Source organism: Hydractinia symbiolongicarpus, chromosome 8, assembly GCF_029227915.1.
Source record: "Hydractinia symbiolongicarpus strain clone_291-10 chromosome 8, HSymV2.1, whole genome shotgun sequence".
Lineage (NCBI taxonomy): Eukaryota > Metazoa > Cnidaria > Hydrozoa > Anthoathecata > Hydractiniidae > Hydractinia > Hydractinia symbiolongicarpus.
This window is the reverse complement of record NC_079882.1, coordinates 27,874,127-27,892,356: the sequence shown is the minus strand read 5'-3', so window position 1 is coordinate 27,892,356 and position 18,230 is coordinate 27,874,127. Positions and strand designations below refer to the sequence as shown.

The window sequence follows — 18,230 nt, the reverse complement described above, 5'->3', positions numbered from 1 at the left end:
CAACAAACCTCAGTAACTTCTGCGTGTGTGTATTATGATTTGCTCCCGCAGTCCTTTTTATCAAATTAATTTGCTCTTTCTCATCACCTATTTATTCGTCGTAGAACTTAGTTTCTTCCTTAGCCTAAAAACGACCGTCTTAATAAACATCATCTTTCATAAATAACCGCGCGAAACAAAATAATGGAAGTTAAACCAGAGCATTTTTATAACAAAAAGTTACACTTAAATATACACTAAGAGTGAAAATAGCTTGAGAGGCAGTTCATTTTGAGACTAATAACAATCAACTCTTTGTTGTTTTTAGGAAAGAATATCATTTTATTTAATAAGCTAAAAAGCTTTACGAAATTACTTGTATTGTATATAACAATAACTTTTCCTTATTAGCCTTTCGATTGGTAGTGTTAGTGTGATATTTTCTGATATGATTTTTCAAGGTTTCAAAGTATCATTTAATAGGCTTTTCACAATAGGCAAATCTCACAGTCAACCTGTTTAGAACGCATAGCTTTTCTAGTGCTGTACTTTTTGTTCTTACAGGATAAATGGAAATATGATGGTGATTACTGGAATAAACTTAAAGATTCTAACAGTTTGAATTTAGACAACCTGTTTACTAACTTTGACAATCAAGATGTCATATCACCATTTGCTTATTCCAGAAAATATGATGCTTTTTTGGTGGGAATGAGAAGCAGCAATATGAATGACAACATAAACTGGGTAGAATTTCTTAAAAGTTCCGGGACATCTGCCAATCTTAGAGACCACATCTATGAAAATAATATGGGTGATCGCATCTTTGCTACTAAAGATGATATGCTGACTTTATCTAATTCAGGTACTGTTTTTGAATACGTCATAGGTAAATTCTTTTAGGTAACTATTTGTGTTACAGTCACATGTTGCTCTTTCTTGTAGCTCCTGCTATTGGTGACGAGGAGTATCAAATTGGCTTTCGGAGAAGTATGTTTAATTTCAGTTATAATTATTCAGTTCTCATTGTGTTACCATGGACATTATATTATTTTACATTGTAGCTAAAGGGGGAAGTGAGAAAGTTGTTGTTGGTTATCTTGGTAAACATTTAACTAAAAAGTTTGCACTTGGCCTTGGAATGAAGGAACATCCTTATGTCGGTATGTTCTACGATGGATCTACAAAACAAGAAGATCCAATGTATGGATACGTATTGGGTATGCAATTTTATACATTTTTTTTATAAAAAATAGTATTTGTAATTGTTATTGCTATGGTGTGAATGAAGATCTTACAAAGGTAATATTCTAAGCACGAAAAAATGCAAACATATCTCACTTTCACATTACAAAATGAGTGTTCAATCATGCTACTAGTTAATGAATAATATGTAGGGGTACATTGCTGAATTTTCCAATTTTAATTTGATGTAATTTGAGGCTTATGTTTTAGGAAGACGATCAACAAATTTTGTGAAAGGTATTACTTATACATGTGTTTACAACGGATGTGGACTTCGCACTGATGTTGCTAGTGTATCGTGTGAAATATCCCATGAAGATTGGATAGGTTTTTTTTGCTCTCCGCCAGAAAATAAATCCTGCTCAGCAATAGAAGAGTGTCCTTGTATGTATTATTTAAAGTTCTAATAATTAATTTCTGATTACATATTTCTTTATATAACATTAATTTTGCTCATATCAGTGTAAAGCAATCTGATTACTACAACAATTTTGTAACACATGAATATTAACTAGCGTGCATTCCGTAGCGAAGACATTGATGAAATAACTGACTTTAAGTGTTTAGCCATTCAAATAACGCATCCGTAATTAAAATTTTTCTGGAAAACCTTCATTAATTATTCAGAATTAAAATTTCATTAATTTTTTATGCACGAAATAACGATGGAAGAAAATTATGTACGACGTGCACAAAATTTGTAACTGGACGTTTGAACAAATAAATTGAAGCTACAAATGCACAAACTAGTAAATCTGATTAAACGCTGGTTAAACATATTTACAATAATTTAGCGAATGTTTTTTTCCCTAAGCTCTTTTTTAACCTGTAGATTCTAATCATTGTTTTGAATTTATGCTTTTAGAAATTCATACTTTTAAATGTGTTCTAGCTACATACGATAATTAAATAATGATGTGTTACCGTAGCAACATCTAATTTATGACTTTACATTTGCGGGCACTATATGCATCTGTACTGGGTTATAGAGGCCTAAAAATCCCAGTTATAAAGTCATTGACATCAATTCTCCTTCTAAGTCCTAAAAACACTTTGTTGCCATATCACCTAAGGGTGTTGATTTTGACTAAGGTACTTGAGTTATTAAATTAAAGAGACTACAGGAACTAATATTCAACTCACAGTAGAATTAGCCTTACAATTAGCACTAAGAAATGGCAAATTGCAAAGAGTGTTAAAATACGAAACTTTTCAAGTTTAAAATTGAAAGATATTTTGGACGTAGGGTTAGGACTTTAAATCATTTTAGTTTCATTTTGCTTAGTATTTGATGACGTTGTGCGACACCAAACAACACTTCGAAAAAATCATTTCAGATCTTTTTTAAACCTTATCAAATATCTATTATGCTTATTGAGTCCTTTAATGCGACTTTTTCCTTATTTTAGTTGCTTCTCCAGAGAATCTCTACATTGCGAATGCTGACAGATATACAATAACCTTGGGTTGGGATTTGTACAATACAAGTGGATTATTTGAGCCCAGCAAATTATCACTTAAGATACGAGCTAAAAAAGCAAACGGTGAATTTCATGACATACAAAACGCTGGAAATGCAAGTGCAATTTTATACTCCTTTAATGACTTAGATCCCTTTAGAAATTACACGTTTGAAATATATGGACGGTCAAGTCTGGGTGATATTGTTGGAAATTACAGTAAACCCGTTGCTGGTAGGACAAAAGAAGGCGGTGGGTAGCCTAATAATGTCTGTCTAAATGTCTTAATTGCATTCAAGATGTTTTATGATTATGTGATGTTAATTTTTACGGGACTTGTAAAGAACGCAGATGAATTATATGTTTCATAGTGTGGTCGCAATTTTATTGCTTTGTTAGGTTAACTTGATTTGGTTGCGTTTAAAATTATCGCGAAAAATGAATGCTTTTTTTTACCAATATGTCCTTATCCTTTTATGTTTAGTTCCAACTGGTAAACCAATATTTTTGTCTGCAAATGCAACTAACTCAACATGCATCAAATTAAAATGGACACACATTCCAGCTGATAAGATCATTGGCTATCTTCAAGGCTATCAGATGCAATACTACAAGTCGAGTGATGAGATCGAAAATAGTCAGTTCATCGAGACTGGTTTGGTAACTGAATATACCGCATGCAATCTCAGTTACTTTAGTGGTTATACATTTCGTCTAAAAGCGAGAAATGGAGCATATCTTGGTACACAATATGATAAAACATCTGGCAAATCTGGCGAATACAGTAAGAATTATTAAAATCTATCTAAGAATAAACTTACTTTTTAGTTAAGCAGTAATTCCTACTGTTGAGTAATCTATTTATCAATGTATATTGCGATAGATAACTTAGGTATATTTAAACAATCTATGTGAAGACACAAGGAGTTTGCTCTAGCCCTCTTTTTTTAAATGATATTCATATGTATTTTTGTTCTAGTACCCCGAAAATACACAAAAAATGTAACTGCCACTGATACTGGTACATATTCTGTCAGAGTAAGTTGGAAAGAGATTACGGAAATTGATGTATGGCGTGGTTACCCATTCAAATATTATGTTTATTACAAATCAAAAGAGGAAAGCAATTATACTGAGATGTCTGTCAGCAGCAACATCTTTGAAGTTGATATTGATAATTTAAAAAGCTACACTGATTATAACATTACTGTGGCCGCAGCGACTGTTATCGGTATCGGTCCACATAGTGATCCAATTGTTGTGAAAACTGGAGAAGATGGTAAGATAACTGTTTTTTTTTAATAATAAACAAATCCAATTAATGAACCTAGTGAACTGATGATTCTCATTAGAACAGATTTTTATCCTATAGACCACAGGTTTTAAAAATAAATAAAACTTCCCAAATTTTTTTTTAAAACTATTTTTTTTTGTTCATTTTTGGCCTGATTATATTGCACTGACTTGCATTTGCACGGTGTTTTACTTTTTCAGATTTAAAAATCGATTCGCTTTATTTCGACAAACGCCTAAGTAAAATAAAATACGTAAAAATACACCAACACTTAATATAACTTACGCAATATGATATCTAAAAAAAATGTTAATAATTTATATGTAATTCTATGTTCCTTTCTTATAGTGCCCATTGGTCCACCGCAATCTCTTTATGGCAATTTTAACGATTCACACAGCATAAAAGTCAACTGGTCCGAAGTTGCTAGTGAAGAACGCAAGGGTGTTATTACGCAATATCTTGTAATTTGTATGTCAATGGAATCCGTTGAAATGGAAAGACAGAATGTTTCTGCTAACTCGGAAATGACTGCTCTATTTGGTGGACTGGACACATACACTCTGTATAATGTCACAGTTGCAGCTTACACAAAGATTGGACTGGGTCCATCCAGTTCTCCTGTAACAGTTCGGACAGGAGCTGATAGTACGTAAAGTAATGTAACTTTCGCTTAAATACTGTATTGTTGGAAGTGAATTTATCTATCTTATAATACCCGTCTGTATTCGTCTGTCTGCCTGTCACCTAAAATGGTAACCGAAATAGTGAGACACACGAAGTCTATATAATAATACGCCAGTTCCGTGTGTCTGTAACAGGCAAAGTGGATATGTTCATTTTACCGAAGTTTTCTTTGAAGTAACCGAAAAATGCATGTATAATATGTTAAATTTTCTGCCGTTATGGCGCGACGTCAATAACACTACTTTAACGTCAATATCCTATATTAAATAAATGAAGCCATTACAATGCACTTAAAGCTTTGAGGCCAAATAACTTGGAAACGATGTGGTGACGTCAGTGATTTTTCACCGCGTAAGTAACTAAGGACCCCCCGGGACCAATTTTGGTAAGTTTCCCAAACCTGGGTCCCCGAATCCGTTTTGGAATAAACGGGTTGATGACGTCATCAAAAAACCTTCAAACTCTAATATCTCTGTAACCGTTTGTCAAAAGTACATGATCCAATACATTTTCTTGATCAGCGTTTCAAGATCTATACGAGGACGGCAACAGGTATATAAATTTCTAAAAAAAACGTTTTGTGTTTTTACAGTCCTTTGTTGATTACAGCACAATTTTTAAACCCTTATATCTCCTTTTGCGTTCCTCGAAAAAATATCATCCTATACATTATTTTGATCAGCGTTTCAACCTCTACACGAAAATAAAATAAAATAAATTTCTCTATTTTTTTGGGATCTTCACTGCTGACGTCAGCAAGACATCTAAAACAACCTGTTTTTCCATTGCCAATCTGCCTAAGTGGATTTCTCCACGGGCCTTGTCGACTAGTCTATATAGTAATACGCCAGTTCCGTGTCTCTGTGACCGGCAAAGTGGATGTCTTCATTTTCCTTTGATGTTGCCGAAAAATGCATGTTTAATATGGTAAATATTCAGACGTTACGGCGCGACGTCAATAACACTACTTTAACGTCAATATCCTATATTAAATTAATGAAGTCATTACAGTGCACCTAAAACTTTGGGGCTAAATAACTTCGAAAGGAGTTGGTGACGTCAATGATTTTTCACCGCGTGGGTAACTAAGGACCACCTGGGACCAACTTGGGTAAGCTTCCCAAACCTAGGTCCCCAAATCCGTTTCGGAATGGACGGGTTGATGACGTCATCAAAAATCTTCAAACTCTAATATCTCTGCAACCGTTTGTCCAAGGTACATGATACTATACATTTTCTTGATCATCATTTCAAAATGTATACGATGTAGGGAACAGGTATGCAAATTTCTAAAAAAAATTTTTTGGGGTTTTCACTGGTCATTGTTGACGTCAGGAAAAATTTTAATCCCTTATATCTCACTTACCGTTTATCAAAATCTATACGATGAAGGCAACAGGTATACACACTTTTTTAAAAAAAATTTCGGTTTTGATGAAGCCATTGCTTCATCAAGACCGAATATTTTTAAACTCTTTCTTATATCTCATTAACCGCTCTTATCAAAAGCACATGATCATGCTTATTTTTTTTTACTCCGTCTTAAATTCATTACCTAGGGCCATTATTTCCACCAGTTAATTTTATTGGATACAACACCAGTTCAACTTCTATCTATATATCCTGGGAAGACATACCTGAAGAAGCATGGGCAGGTATCATTGGTGACTTTAGATTGATCATTCAGTCATTGAAAGAACCAAACGAAATAACTATCAACGATATTGTGCGAGATGAGTAAGTGCAAGCAGAAGAATAAATTCAAAAACACGGTTCTTTTGTTAATTTTAATTACTTAATTATATACGTGATTTTTTAAAAAAACATAAAAGAAAATCATTATGTTCTTCACATTCTTTGTCCACCTACCTAACAGATGATTTAGCAACAATCGAAAGTTGACAAAAGGCAGACGAAGGACGTGTTTTAAGGGCGGCATTGTGTTGACATTCAGCATGGAGCAATAATTTGTATAAAATTCCTTCTACTATTGCGACCTGAATTGTAATTATTATTTGTAATTTTACAGTATTAGTGTAGTGGTATTCTTATTCATGTGATTCTGAATTATTTGCTTTTAGTTTTACTGCAGAATCGTTTAGCTACGAAGCAACTGATCTTTCCATTTTCACCCGCTACAACATCTCCATTGCTTGCTTCAATAAAAAAGGGATATCGGATTTTGCAAGTATCGTAGTAACTACAGAGGAGTCAGGTACAAAACATTCAAATATATAATTAACATATAATTAAAATTATCAGAATTAAAATCTACTAACAGACACTGAAGTATTAAAACTGCAGGTTCTTCTCTTCATTAGAACCTAGTTTTTAGGAACATTTCAGATGGTATTGGTTAAAATTTTCACCTGAAGAACATACTGTGTCCAAAAAAGAGGTAGCGTCATAAAGCACGTAGAGATAATTAACGCCATTTTGCCGATGAATCTGCGTTCAAAAAAAGGAACCGTAAATAGCTTGAAAACAAGCTTAAGTTAAGAATTTCTTTACACGTTCAAAGATTTTCAAATTTCCACCAGATTTTTAAATTTCCGTTCATATGAAAAACAAGCAAGCAAAAAGCACTAAATAGACTCTGAATTAGGAAATATAGAAATACAGTTTTGTTATAAATTCATTTGTTTAATTCAATCGAACAGAGGAAATAGAGACAACTAGCTACTTCCAGACATAAGAATTAAAACTTTTGAAACTTATAGCAACAAAACGACAGCAATAAATTTTTGCTTTTGTCAGCACTTTCCTGTGACTTCAACGAAAGTTTGAAATCGAATAAACTTATTTAACATATTTTTCGGTTTTTATATAATTCGCATAAAAAACGTCAATTAATTGTCCACATGTCCAGAATTAATAAAAAGATTTCCCTTAATAAAATAAATTTAAGTTTTAAAATTTGGCATGTACTTGTCGATAAAAAGAAAAACTCATATTTACAACAGATTTAGTGAAAATTTGTTCTGTACAAATTGTTGTAAGATTGTGCCCACACTATACGGTGGAAATATTAGAGAACGTAGATTACGTACAGATTCGACAAGAATAAACAGCAATTCCGCATGCGAGATTACGTTTTAAGCAGAAATAAAAAGGCGGATTTGCTAGAGAGGCGGTAATATTAAAGTTATCGCGGTATCTTCCTGAAGCAATGTTGTGTATATTCTCTCTATACGTTTTTTTCGGAACAACAGTGAAATTAATTTCGACCATTAATAATTTACACAATTTATAAAAGGGATACTCGAGCCAAGTAGCTTTTTTTTCAAATTTTTTAGTTGCTATAATGCCACCACCTAACGTACGGGCCATTGCAAACAAATCCAATAAAATTGAGGTATCCTGGGATTTGCCATTAGCAGAGAACGTACCAGGTATTATAAGAACATATACCATCAGATTGCAAGCAATATACGAAGCAGAGGATTTAAGAATTGGACTAGGTTCAACGTCAACTAGACGGCGAAGAGGTATGTCCTGTTTGGTTTGTTGTGAAGACCAGTATTGCAAAGGATTGGATTTTTCAATGTAAGTAGATTGACTCCTACATTTGATTTCCTGTACATCTAAGTAATTACATCTATTGCATTGACACAAAAGATCAATTTTTGATTAAAAACCTTTATGTATTCCAGGCACAACATAACAGTTCATGGAGCTAATAGTACAAGTTTCAACACAACGGGTTTAAGAGGAGACACGGTGTATAATATCAGTGTTTCTGTTAATACCAAGTTTGCTGGGTTATTTGGCCTCCCTATTCAAATTGTTACACCACAAGGAAGTAAGCCTTTTATGATTATTTTATTCCTAAGGCAGCATTACACACAAAAAAATAAACGCCTATTTCACTCTTATAGCACCATCAATGTCTGCATACAATTTTACGTGCAAAGCAGTGAGTCACAGTTCACTTCTACTACAATGGAAACACTCTCCTCCGGCTTTTCTAGAAGGTATTCGAACGAAATATAAGATTTATTACCAACTTTGGAACAAGGTAGTGACTGAAATTGACGAACCATATAAACGAAATATGGAGTTGTTCTTCTTGAAACCAAGTACAACATACACTGTATGGATAACGGCTTTCACAAATGCCGGTGAAGGTGAACCAACAACTAAAATTAATTGCTCAACATTGGAAACCTGTAAGTTAATAAAATCCTCTTGATTTATCTTAAATTCGGTGATGATGATGTCGATAGTAAAATAGGGTGCATGGATTCGCATGCGACTATGCGTTTATTTATTCTGCGTTTTCCAAACTGATATTGAATGTGATTATTTATTAATAATTGCTTTTTTCACCACGACTATTTGAAAATGTCAAACTGACATGTAATATAGTCATAATTGTTATTACACAACACTAAGATATCAAAATGCTGAGTAGTATGGATAAGAATTTTATATTTTTTATTTCGCATTGCTGAAGTTCGCAAATTCCGGACTTTTTGAAAAAAGATTGTAGTTTAAGGGTTATTATATACCGTACGTCCACGCATGAAAAGTAGATCTGAAGGCGAGAATAATGAATGAAGTTCATAACAATGCTTTACATTTCATAAAGTATTAATAAAAACTTTATTAAGCACGTTTGAATCTTGAGTAATGTTTTCTGTTAACGCTTTACTAAATTTTATCTTCATATTTATATTATGGTTGATACTAGGGCACATTGAGTTGAACTTTCAATATCAAAAGTAAAGATTTAAATACTTTAAATTTAGTACCGATAGCGTATCCATTAACCGTTACTGCAACCAGTTACCACTATCCGCATTCAAGTTTAATACGATGGAATCACTTGGAAGATGATCAATGGATGGGTTTTAAAGTTGGTTACACTATTTTTTACTCAAAATTATCCACGGGAGAAATAGGAGTTGATGGACCAATTACCGATAATTTCACAGAAGTTGGCTATACTACATCACACGTATTAACAGGCTTGGATGTGTATAGTTCGTACAGAGTTCGTATAGCTGCAAGGACAAATGCTGGAGTTGGAATGGCCAGTGATTATGTAATTTTTTGTAAGTTTTTTGTTGAAAATTATTTGGGCATTTGGGTGTATGCGTTCCTTACTGAATTTTTTCCTCTTCGTTCACACGCTAAAAAAAAGCTTATTTATATTTATTTATTTAAAATACAGGATGAGGACTTCAGTAATTTGCAAATATATACATAAATACAAAAAAACTGCTATCAATGTCCGTCCTGTCTGAGAATAAAAATGGAAAAAAGCAGTAAAAACAGTAAAAACGATAAAAACAAACAAAAAATTGATCAACTAGAAATGCAACAGTATGCAGACAAGGTGTGAAGTGACTTCATGTGGGAGCTAAATAAGACATAGGCATAGTTCAAAACATTAATCCCACTTAGCTAAACTTGAAGCAGACTGGACGGCACAGTGACTAAGATAGCCGCTGAGAGTGCACATCGCCCAATAGCTGGTATCGTCTATTAAGAGAAGTATTTCTAGTTTGACCCGAGGTAACCTGACAATGCAGCCGTTATTTCGTGTGTTATTGTCATGTTGTTGGCTGACAAAATAATTGTCAAAATGTTCAGATGTTAGTTCATTTAGTAGACACTTTTTAACGAGTACACAAATATTACGGTTGACGAGTCCTGTGATGGATGGAATATTATCACTCCGGACAATCGATGAAACACGGTTCTCAAGCGATTTTAATTTGTTGAGCTGTGTATTTGTGATAGGTATTCTCAATGCACTACTATAAGTAATTAAAGGTACAATCATCATCGAGAAAACATTGTGTGCGCCTTCAGCGGTAAGGCACGGTCGTAATCTTTGTAGTGGGCGTAAACGGCTGCTAGCGCTTTTATATGATCGGTCGAAGTTGTCATTAAGCATTAACTTGCTGTCGATTACTGTTCTCAGATACTTATACTGAGAAACGAAATTTACCGGATTTTCTTGATATACAACTTGTAGAGCCTTGTCATGTGCTTTCAAGCGTTTAGCCGTTCCGAACAACATGACTTCAGTTTTCCCTTTTTTTAAATTTATAATTAACTCATTTTCACGGAAATATACTGATAGTCTCTCAAGGTCTTGATTGAGAAGTTGTTCCATTCTAGTAACATCTTTATGAGCAACGTATATGACGGTTTCATCTGCGTACATTATAACTTTAGAATTTGAGATATGGTCTACAAAATCATCATAAAAAATTATAAAAAGCAGTGGTCCCAAAAGTAAGTAAATTGGCTCGTAGCTAGATCGAATATTGTTAATGTCTACTAACTGACTTCGATTAAATAAGTAGTCGGTAAATCATGCTAGCTCCTTGCCTTTAATTCCGTACGTGCGTAGCTTGTTTAATAATAATGAGTGTCCGATCGTATCAAAGGCTTTCGATAAATCTATATATACTGCTCCAACTAACTTACCGCCATCTATTTCGCGACGAATTCTGTCGCAAAATAAAGTAGAAGCAAGTTTCTGAAGCGTTTACTTCGAAAACCATATTGACAGTCGTTAAGTAATTTCTTTTTTTGAGATACTTCATGAGTTCGTTATGAATAGCCTTCTCAAGAATTTTAGATAGCACCGGTAAAATTGAAATCGGGCGATAGTTTTCGGGAAGAGAAGAATCCCCAGATTTAAATATAGGTGCAACCTTCGCAACTTTCCAGGCTGATGGTACAGTTGAGGTGTTTATCGAAAGGTTTATTATGTGACTCAGAGGTTTTGAAATTAAAATAGCACAGTCTTTTAACATTCCGGGTGGTAACTCGTCTATACCGGTTGTTTTATTTCGTTTGAGTGATCGGAGTTCTTTCTCTACAAAAATCTTAGAAATATAACCTGTCATGAAAATTTTATTTGTTCGTAAAGAAAAAAGTGGTACGTATCTCCATGTAAAATTCATAAGTTGAATTGACTTGGATTTAAGAGAGTGAACAGGTGTACTAAAAAACTTGCTGAAGTTGCTTACTTTACTTCTGCTTTCACCATCTTTTGACATTTGACACACTTTTTTCGGTTTGCTTGGGAATACTGATTTTATTGCATTCCAAAACTTTCTTGGATTTGACAGATTTTCGTTAATAAGATCACGCTGGTGGTTAGCCTTTGCTTTCACTATGTTATTATTGCAACTATTTCTAATCTTTTTATATTTCTCTGCATCTTCTGTTTTACCTGATTTGCGAGCCTTGCTATGAAGTTTGTCACGGTTGTTCATTTGAGATTTTATTTTTGAAGTTAGCCATTTACAAGGTCGTGATTTAAATCTTTTTTCGATTAACGCGGGTTATCAAAAGAACCCCTTAGCTTCAAGTTAAAATACGTAACTGCAGAATTTACATCACTGGCGTCGTATACAGGGCGCCAGTCAATTTCGGAGACGTCATTAAAAAGATTTTCAGGAACGTAGTTAGTGTAATTACGGCACTTCAGAGTTCGCATAGGATGCTTGATGTTGTGTATCCTACGTATTCCACCAACCATATCGTGATCACTCAGCGAAGTAGGGAATACGTCAGTGCAGTGAACATTGTCGGGACAATTAGTGAAAAATAAATCAATTGTCGTTGATGACGTAGAAGACGTTCTCGTGGGTTTATTGATAAGTTATTTAAAACCATGCACATTAATTGTAGATTTAAAATCTTTATTGACGTTTGTAACATTATAGTCCACATTGAAATCTCCCATGAGTGTAGTTTCCTTATTTTCTTGATTGATACAATTTAAATGATCGTCAAATGTTTCGTTATATTGAGATGGTAAGTACTTTGAACCCTCTAGAGGGCGATAGAAACACCCTACTAAAATTGATTTCGATTTTTTAATAACAATTTCAAGCCACAGAGACTCTAAAGTTGAATTTTCTGAATCCAACCTTTGCTTAAAATTAATATTGTTTTTGACATAAACAGCCACGCCTCTTCCTTTTCCAGATGTTCTATTTCTTTTAACCAAAGTGTAACTCTGACCTGAATTTCTATAATTTTAATTTCTATATTAATAATACTTAAATAATACTTAATAATTAATTGTTTACTAACGATTTTATACTTTCGCTAAGGACACACGAAATATAAAAAGGACGGGCGGACCCGTGGATTTATCCGCGGTTTGCCGACCAGTCGAATGTTTGCTGTTCGTCTGTCAGTGAGCCAAATCCGGTAGGTCGAATAGTGATGAGTAAATTTTCATGGGTTGTTTCACTGGCTTTCGACTTGAATAACCGCCTCCACCGAACTTTCTCCAAAATACAATTGGAAAAAAGTTGCTGCTCATCTTATTGGATCTTTTTAGGGGCCTTTTTAAATAAAATCTTAACCTGTTGAATTAATATGCGTTATATTATCGTTTTAACTCTCTTGATGATTCTGCAACGATAACACAAACAGTATTCAAAATAATCACTTGATCACAAATACGTAATATAAGGTTGAAAGTTGCTCACTAAAACAGCGACTCAGCCTTTTAAAATACCTGTGTGATAACTTTATAACCTTATAGCTGCGGAAACATATTGTTATTTTATAGTATTGCACTGTCTGCTAAATCCTAACACCTGTTACTTTGTAGACACCTGTCGCGTTCCACAAGCAAAGTTGAAAATCGATTACATGGTGTATCCACCTTACATTGATTATCCAATTGGACACAATTTCCGTCCAAAAGGTATTTTAATGGATTTAACTGAACAAATGCTGCTGACATGTGCTCACAATTGCACTTCATTCAATCAAAGTGTTTACATCTCTTACAATCGCGTTGATTTGAATTCATTCAGTGATATAAAGAATTTTACTGTAAATGGCACTGGATTGCAAATGCCAAGAATGGACACTGGAAAATACACATACGGTTATTCGCATATAGCGATAGTCACTACGCCTGGTTTTGTACTGCTTGAAGTTCCGGATGATGCAGTAGAAGCTGCTACAAAAGCAGAGACAAAGCTATTTCATGGCATTCTCGATGCGTTGCCATTATGTGGTCTGTTCATTCTATTGAATTCTCTGTTTGGTGCTCTATTTTGGTTTTGTGTAAGTTTTTGTTGCATAAAGTTTGGTATATTTTTGCATCGATTAATAATTTTTAAATTTTCCTCCTAAGTATCGTTTAGTAGTTTAATTTTGCGCACAATATAAAAAAAAAATTATAATAACAGTTATCCTTTCATAGGAGCCAACAAAAGTCGAACACAAAGGACGCGGAATATCTATTCGCGGATTATTTGAAGGATTATATTTAGCTGTAATGACAAGTACCACGGTTGGGTAGGTTTTCTTTCTTTATCTGTTTTAATGAAAAATTTAATCGTGACTACCATCAACTTTACAAACAAAGGAACTTTCAACAAATGTAAACTCTACATCAACCGTGCATTTTTCTGATAGGTATGGTGATAAGGTACCAGAGACTACAAGGGGACGCGCATACATTGTGATTTGGACACTTCTTGGTTTGGTGTTAACTGGAATCGTAACTGGCAGTCTTTCTTCTGCTATGTCAGTATCAGTAATTGCTTCTATATCTCAAAAATTTCCAGAAGATAAGGTAATAATAGTTAAAAACCAACTAAATGTTTTACCAGTAGACAATTACATTTTTTATAAGCACATCTCTTTTAACTCTTAGATATTGGCATTGTATGGAACATCGGAATATGCTTATGGGAAGAAAAATGCTAAAAACTTTGACACACGTCAGTTTATTTCTTTATAATATATGACAAAGCTAGTATATGAATGCAATTTAACTTACAACCATGCCCCTTGTTTCTTGAGTAGAAAATAAATAATATCAAAGTCAATAGTTAACTTAGACATTTCAGGGCACTGTAGATCTATTCCATTCGCAGAAACTATAATTGTAAATTAAAATGTAAACAAAGAATCGTGAAATTATACAGAATGCAAATATTTATCGAAATCATAACTGGTGGACTCGATTGAACTCTTTGATTTGGAATCGTGTTATAGACATTTTTTCTTAGCTGTTTTGTTTTTTTATATCATTCGTATTTAAAGTATGGATTTAGTCTTTTGGTTACTAATATTTTTTTATGTTGCAGGAATTAATTTGTCGGCTCAAGGTTATCGTAGTAAATTGACTTGGATTAAATTTGCCGGCGCCATGGATTTTTTAAAAAAATTTAAAATTTCGTCCCATCTTAATAATGTTTAACATACAATGAGAATACTTATAACTACGCTTGGCATATTTCAAACGCATTTTTATCATCTTTTTCAGTTTCACCGTTAATAAACTTATTATTGATGCCATTTAAGGCCGCAAAAGACAGACAGCAAGATGTTTTTTCAAAGCAACAACTAAAATTTGCTTATATAGATGTGTTTTTTATTTCTCTCCATATAGATAAATATTTTTTAATTTATAAGGATAGGATATAAAAGGAGGTCAAGTTCTATATTTTTGGGAAAGCACAATGTATGTTACCAGTAAAAAAACTTGTGTGTCGTTATAGATACACCATACCAATCTTATGAAGAAGTGTTGTCACCCTTGCATCAGCAATCTGTAAAGTACGCCTTGCTGGATAGGTATGTCGCTGAAGCACTTAAACTTAATATCTCTGCCTATGGCTTGTTTGTTAAAAAAGCTTTTAATGTACCAACTGATTTTGGTGTGGCTGCATTTGGTGAGATGGAAAAACTAAAAGTGTGTGGAAGAAAATTTGCAGCGGATAACACTTTTGTTTCCGACGCAGCTATTGCAGAGCTTTTGAAGGTATTTATCTGTCTAATTTTATTATTTAAATTAGAAATTTATTTACAAAAGAGATCTTCTGTTGCAAGATGTGCTTTTTGTAGAAATACAGTGATATCAAGACATCAAAGCCAAGCGGCAATACACCAATCGATATTATCAGCTGGCAAGCGAAAATGTACAACTACATCTTAAAGATTTTATTGGTACTTTTCCTGACGTTCTTTGTGTTTGGTCTCATTTACGAAGTGTTCAGACGAAGAAGAATAAAGAAATTAAGAGGAAAAGTGCATACAACTTTAGGTAATACGTTACCAGATTACGTGCTAAAAAATGAATTTTTAAAGAGCCTACAAAAAAAATATTCCTTTTCGATTTTGGGTCTTAAACGAAAGCTAAGTGAATGGAGTTGATAGGCTTTATTACAACAAAAACAACATTTTTGAACTCTAAAATCAACTAACTCAACTAACAAACAAATCAACTAACTTCAATATCATATTTGGCATCCAACGACCACAGATCCATAAATAACACTTACCTTGGTATTGAATCAACTCCTTCTGTAAGAATCTTTTTCAAACTAGCGATGTAGCTATTTGTTTGCAAATTTTTGTAAAAACATACACAAGCCAATCGAAAAGTGGAAATATTGCAAAAGAAACGTTTCTACATGTATATTTTACAAAATTAGGCTACCCTAAAGTTCCACAAAGCGTATTCTGAAAAGTGAATTTAAAAAAATGCTTTTTGGCGATATCGTAGCTGTTTTAAGGTTTTGTATTGGCAGTCGACATGCCATAATGCAATGTTTTTTAAAAATGTCGATTCAAAGGATAAGTGACATACTTTAGGGTTAAGTCTAGTTAAACCCTTTGTCTTTAGAGATAAAAGAACAGCTTCATAGGGAGTTAAAGCTCTTGGCTCGGAACACAATACAAGAATTTCGCGACATGATTGAGCGTGTGGATGATTTGATTGAAAAATTGAACTACAAACATGGCAAAGAATTGTTGAAGATGCGAACAGAAATGTCGAAAAAGTATGGCGTCAATTTTAAGTATGTGAGACCAAGTGAGCTGGGTGTGCCATTGGAGAAAATTCTAGAATATAAGGAAGATCTCAAAAATAAACCTAAGGAAACAATTTTCCTTAAAGTAAGGAGATTCAAGGTTCTGGTTTTTGGTCATCTTGGTCGAATCTTTCGATTATTCAGATGAAACTAATGCTGACATGAAAATAAAAGAAACAATAATTGTATATAAAACAGTTTTAACTGAACAGATAGTAGTATTGACTGCTTAATTATGTAAAAAAAATAACGTCAACACGATATTTTACGTTTTAATTACTGTACAATTATATAACTATAGAGCACTGATTTTATGGAAAGGATAAACCCATTACAATATCAATTCATGTTCAGCGAAGTGATGCACACAAAGTTTGTTTACATCATTTATTTCTGAAACTAAGTTGTTAACTGGTGTAACTATAAACTTTTGTTTTATATTTTTTCTGTTGTTTAGCTAGCTAGCTAGTTGTTTGTTTTGTATTGTGTATTTTGCACTGGTATTTAATGTATTACATTAGGTAACACGTCTACTTATATGGTCATCGTCCGCCCCTCTTTTCACAAGCATAGTTGTCAATAATGTAGACAAGTAAGAGAATCTGTTGGCAGTGCCAAAAATTGGAGAAATGCTTACCTAGGCTGGTTAAAGATAACTTTGCTTCTAAGGAAAGGGGAGGGTGAGATAGGGCAGTAAGTGCCGAAGAAAATATTTGGAGAAAATAAGAAAGCGAAGAATGATTTCTTTTAGTAGAACGGAAATCAAGATCTTTGAGAAAATTCTATCGAAAATATTTCACTTACTTTTGTCTGAGATAGTGCTACAATGTTGAGAAAAATTGATGGTTTATTCATGGTTTATTCATGTGTTTTTTTAAATAACATTATGACTGTATACGCTGTGTGGTTTTAGCTTAAAAAGTAGTTGAGGTGTCAAGACATAGGATTTAAGTGAGTAAAAATGCCTTTTTAACTTAGTGGAAACTATCCTTCAAGTAAGTAACTTTCGGCTTCGACTTTGCTAAAACAGAAAACCTGTTTTGTAAGTTAGTCCTAGCTGCATTTTAAAAAAGCGTTCCATGTTTATAATATTGTTTTTATAATCAATGCCTTGTAAGTTGCCGTCCTAAACTTTGTCTGACTTAACCTCATTTTCATGTTAAAATTTAATTTTGCGCCACCATGAAATATTGAGAACGTTTATTTTAGTCAAAAATTCTCCGCAAAAAAAAATTTCTGCTACATGACAGTTCAAATGATAAAGAGTCGTCCTCTTAAATCATTTGCAAATGAAAATAAAAGCAAACAAGGTTAATTATAGTGGAGAACAATCTGAGCTCTTTCTGTAGTCCACCGTTGTTAAAAACAGATGCAACAACAAACCAGAAGTATTATAAATGCACATGTCTAGAGCCTACTGTTGGCTGTTTTATTAATTACCGCTTTATAAACAATAAAATTAACATATTGATGTTATTTCTGTACGCTTCAAGGAAAATAGCTAGTATAGTACACCCTTATAACCGGGTTTTTGGTTTTCCACGGTCAAACCCCTATTAAAAAACGTTGCTTTTAGACCCCCTAAAAAATCTGTGACGTCACAGATTTCATCATGCCTCAAAGGAGTAAACACGCCACGTGACATCATCAAAAATGACGGCACTCGACAAAACTGCTGACATCATCAAAAATGACGGCACCCGACATGACATCATCAAAAATGACGGCACTCGACAAAACTGCTGA

General features: G+C 33.5%; 4 protein-coding genes across 4 annotated transcripts; 3 read left to right on the top strand and 1 right to left on the bottom strand.

The window, feature by feature from the left end:
• The first annotated feature begins 4,241 nt into the window (after positions 1-4,241).
• On the top strand, positions 4,242-8,323 carry LOC130654480 (cell adhesion molecule DSCAML1-like). The gene is made up of 4 exons (XM_057457071.1): positions 4,242-4,626; positions 6,225-6,402; positions 6,747-6,880; positions 7,962-8,323. The coding sequence occupies exons 1-4, from the start codon at positions 4,269-4,271 to the stop codon at positions 8,213-8,215; spliced, it is 924 nt and encodes a 307-aa protein (XP_057313054.1). The 5' UTR covers positions 4,242-4,268; the 3' UTR covers positions 8,216-8,323.
• Positions 8,308-9,612, top strand: LOC130653902 (contactin-6-like). The gene is made up of 2 exons (XM_057456398.1): positions 8,308-8,467; positions 8,544-9,612. The coding sequence occupies exons 1-2, from the start codon at positions 8,308-8,310 to the stop codon at positions 8,855-8,857; spliced, it is 474 nt and encodes a 157-aa protein (XP_057312381.1). The 3' UTR covers positions 8,858-9,612.
• Positions 9,613-10,060: 448 nt separating this feature from the next.
• LOC130653901 (uncharacterized) lies at positions 10,061-12,172 on the bottom strand. The gene is made up of 4 exons (XM_057456397.1): positions 12,012-12,172; positions 11,224-11,880; positions 11,011-11,132; positions 10,061-10,869 (listed from the first exon to the last, which is right to left on the bottom strand). Exons 1-4 carry the CDS (start codon positions 12,170-12,172, stop codon positions 10,061-10,063), a joined length of 1,749 nt encoding a protein of 582 aa, XP_057312380.1.
• Positions 12,173-12,786: 614 nt separating this feature from the next.
• LOC130653900 (uncharacterized) lies at positions 12,787-17,579 on the top strand. The gene is made up of 7 exons (XM_057456396.1): positions 12,787-13,725; positions 13,865-13,959; positions 14,080-14,239; positions 14,321-14,387; positions 15,171-15,433; positions 15,517-15,715; positions 16,298-17,579. Exons 1-7 carry the CDS (start codon positions 13,303-13,305, stop codon positions 16,630-16,632), a joined length of 1,542 nt encoding a protein of 513 aa, XP_057312379.1. The 5' UTR covers positions 12,787-13,302; the 3' UTR covers positions 16,633-17,579.
• Positions 17,580-18,230: the final 651 nt, after the last annotated feature.

What these genes read in the sequence shown, in the direction of transcription:
- LOC130654480 (XM_057457071.1), top strand. Translation starts at nt 4,269, where the DNA reads ATGATATCTAAAAAAAATGTTAATAATTTATATGTAATTCTATGTTCC. An exon ending in AACGATATTGTGCGAGATGA is followed by an intron (nt 6,403 to 6,746) that starts GTAAGTGCAAGC and finishes ATTTGCTTTTAG; the next exon opens with TTTTACTGCAGAATCGTTTA. An exon ending in AGTAACTACAGAGGAGTCAG is followed by an intron (nt 6,881 to 7,961) that starts GTACAAAACATT and finishes CAAATTTTTTAG; the next exon opens with TTGCTATAATGCCACCACCT.
- LOC130653902 (XM_057456398.1), top strand. Translation starts at nt 8,308, where the DNA reads ATGTATTCCAGGCACAACATAACAGTTCATGGAGCTAATAGTACAAGT. An exon ending in AATTGTTACACCACAAGGAA is followed by an intron (nt 8,468 to 8,543) that starts GTAAGCCTTTTA and finishes TCACTCTTATAG; the next exon opens with CACCATCAATGTCTGCATAC.
- LOC130653901 (XM_057456397.1), bottom strand. Translation starts at nt 12,172, where the DNA reads ATGGTTGGTGGAATACGTAGGATACACAACATCAAGCATCCTATGCGA. An exon ending in ATTCATAACGAACTCATGAA is followed by an intron (nt 11,133 to 11,223) that starts GTATCTCAAAAA and finishes ATTTTGCGACAG; the next exon opens with AATTCGTCGCGAAATAGATG. An exon ending in ACGCACGTACGGAATTAAAG is followed by an intron (nt 10,870 to 11,010) that starts GCAAGGAGCTAG and finishes ATGATTTTGTAG; the next exon opens with ACCATATCTCAAATTCTAAA.
- LOC130653900 (XM_057456396.1), top strand. Translation starts at nt 13,303, where the DNA reads ATGGTGTATCCACCTTACATTGATTATCCAATTGGACACAATTTCCGT. An exon ending in TGCTAAAAACTTTGACACAC is followed by an intron (nt 14,388 to 15,170) that starts GTCAGTTTATTT and finishes GTGTCGTTATAG; the next exon opens with ATACACCATACCAATCTTAT. An exon ending in AAAAGTGCATACAACTTTAG is followed by an intron (nt 15,716 to 16,297) that starts GTAATACGTTAC and finishes CTTTGTCTTTAG; the next exon opens with AGATAAAAGAACAGCTTCAT.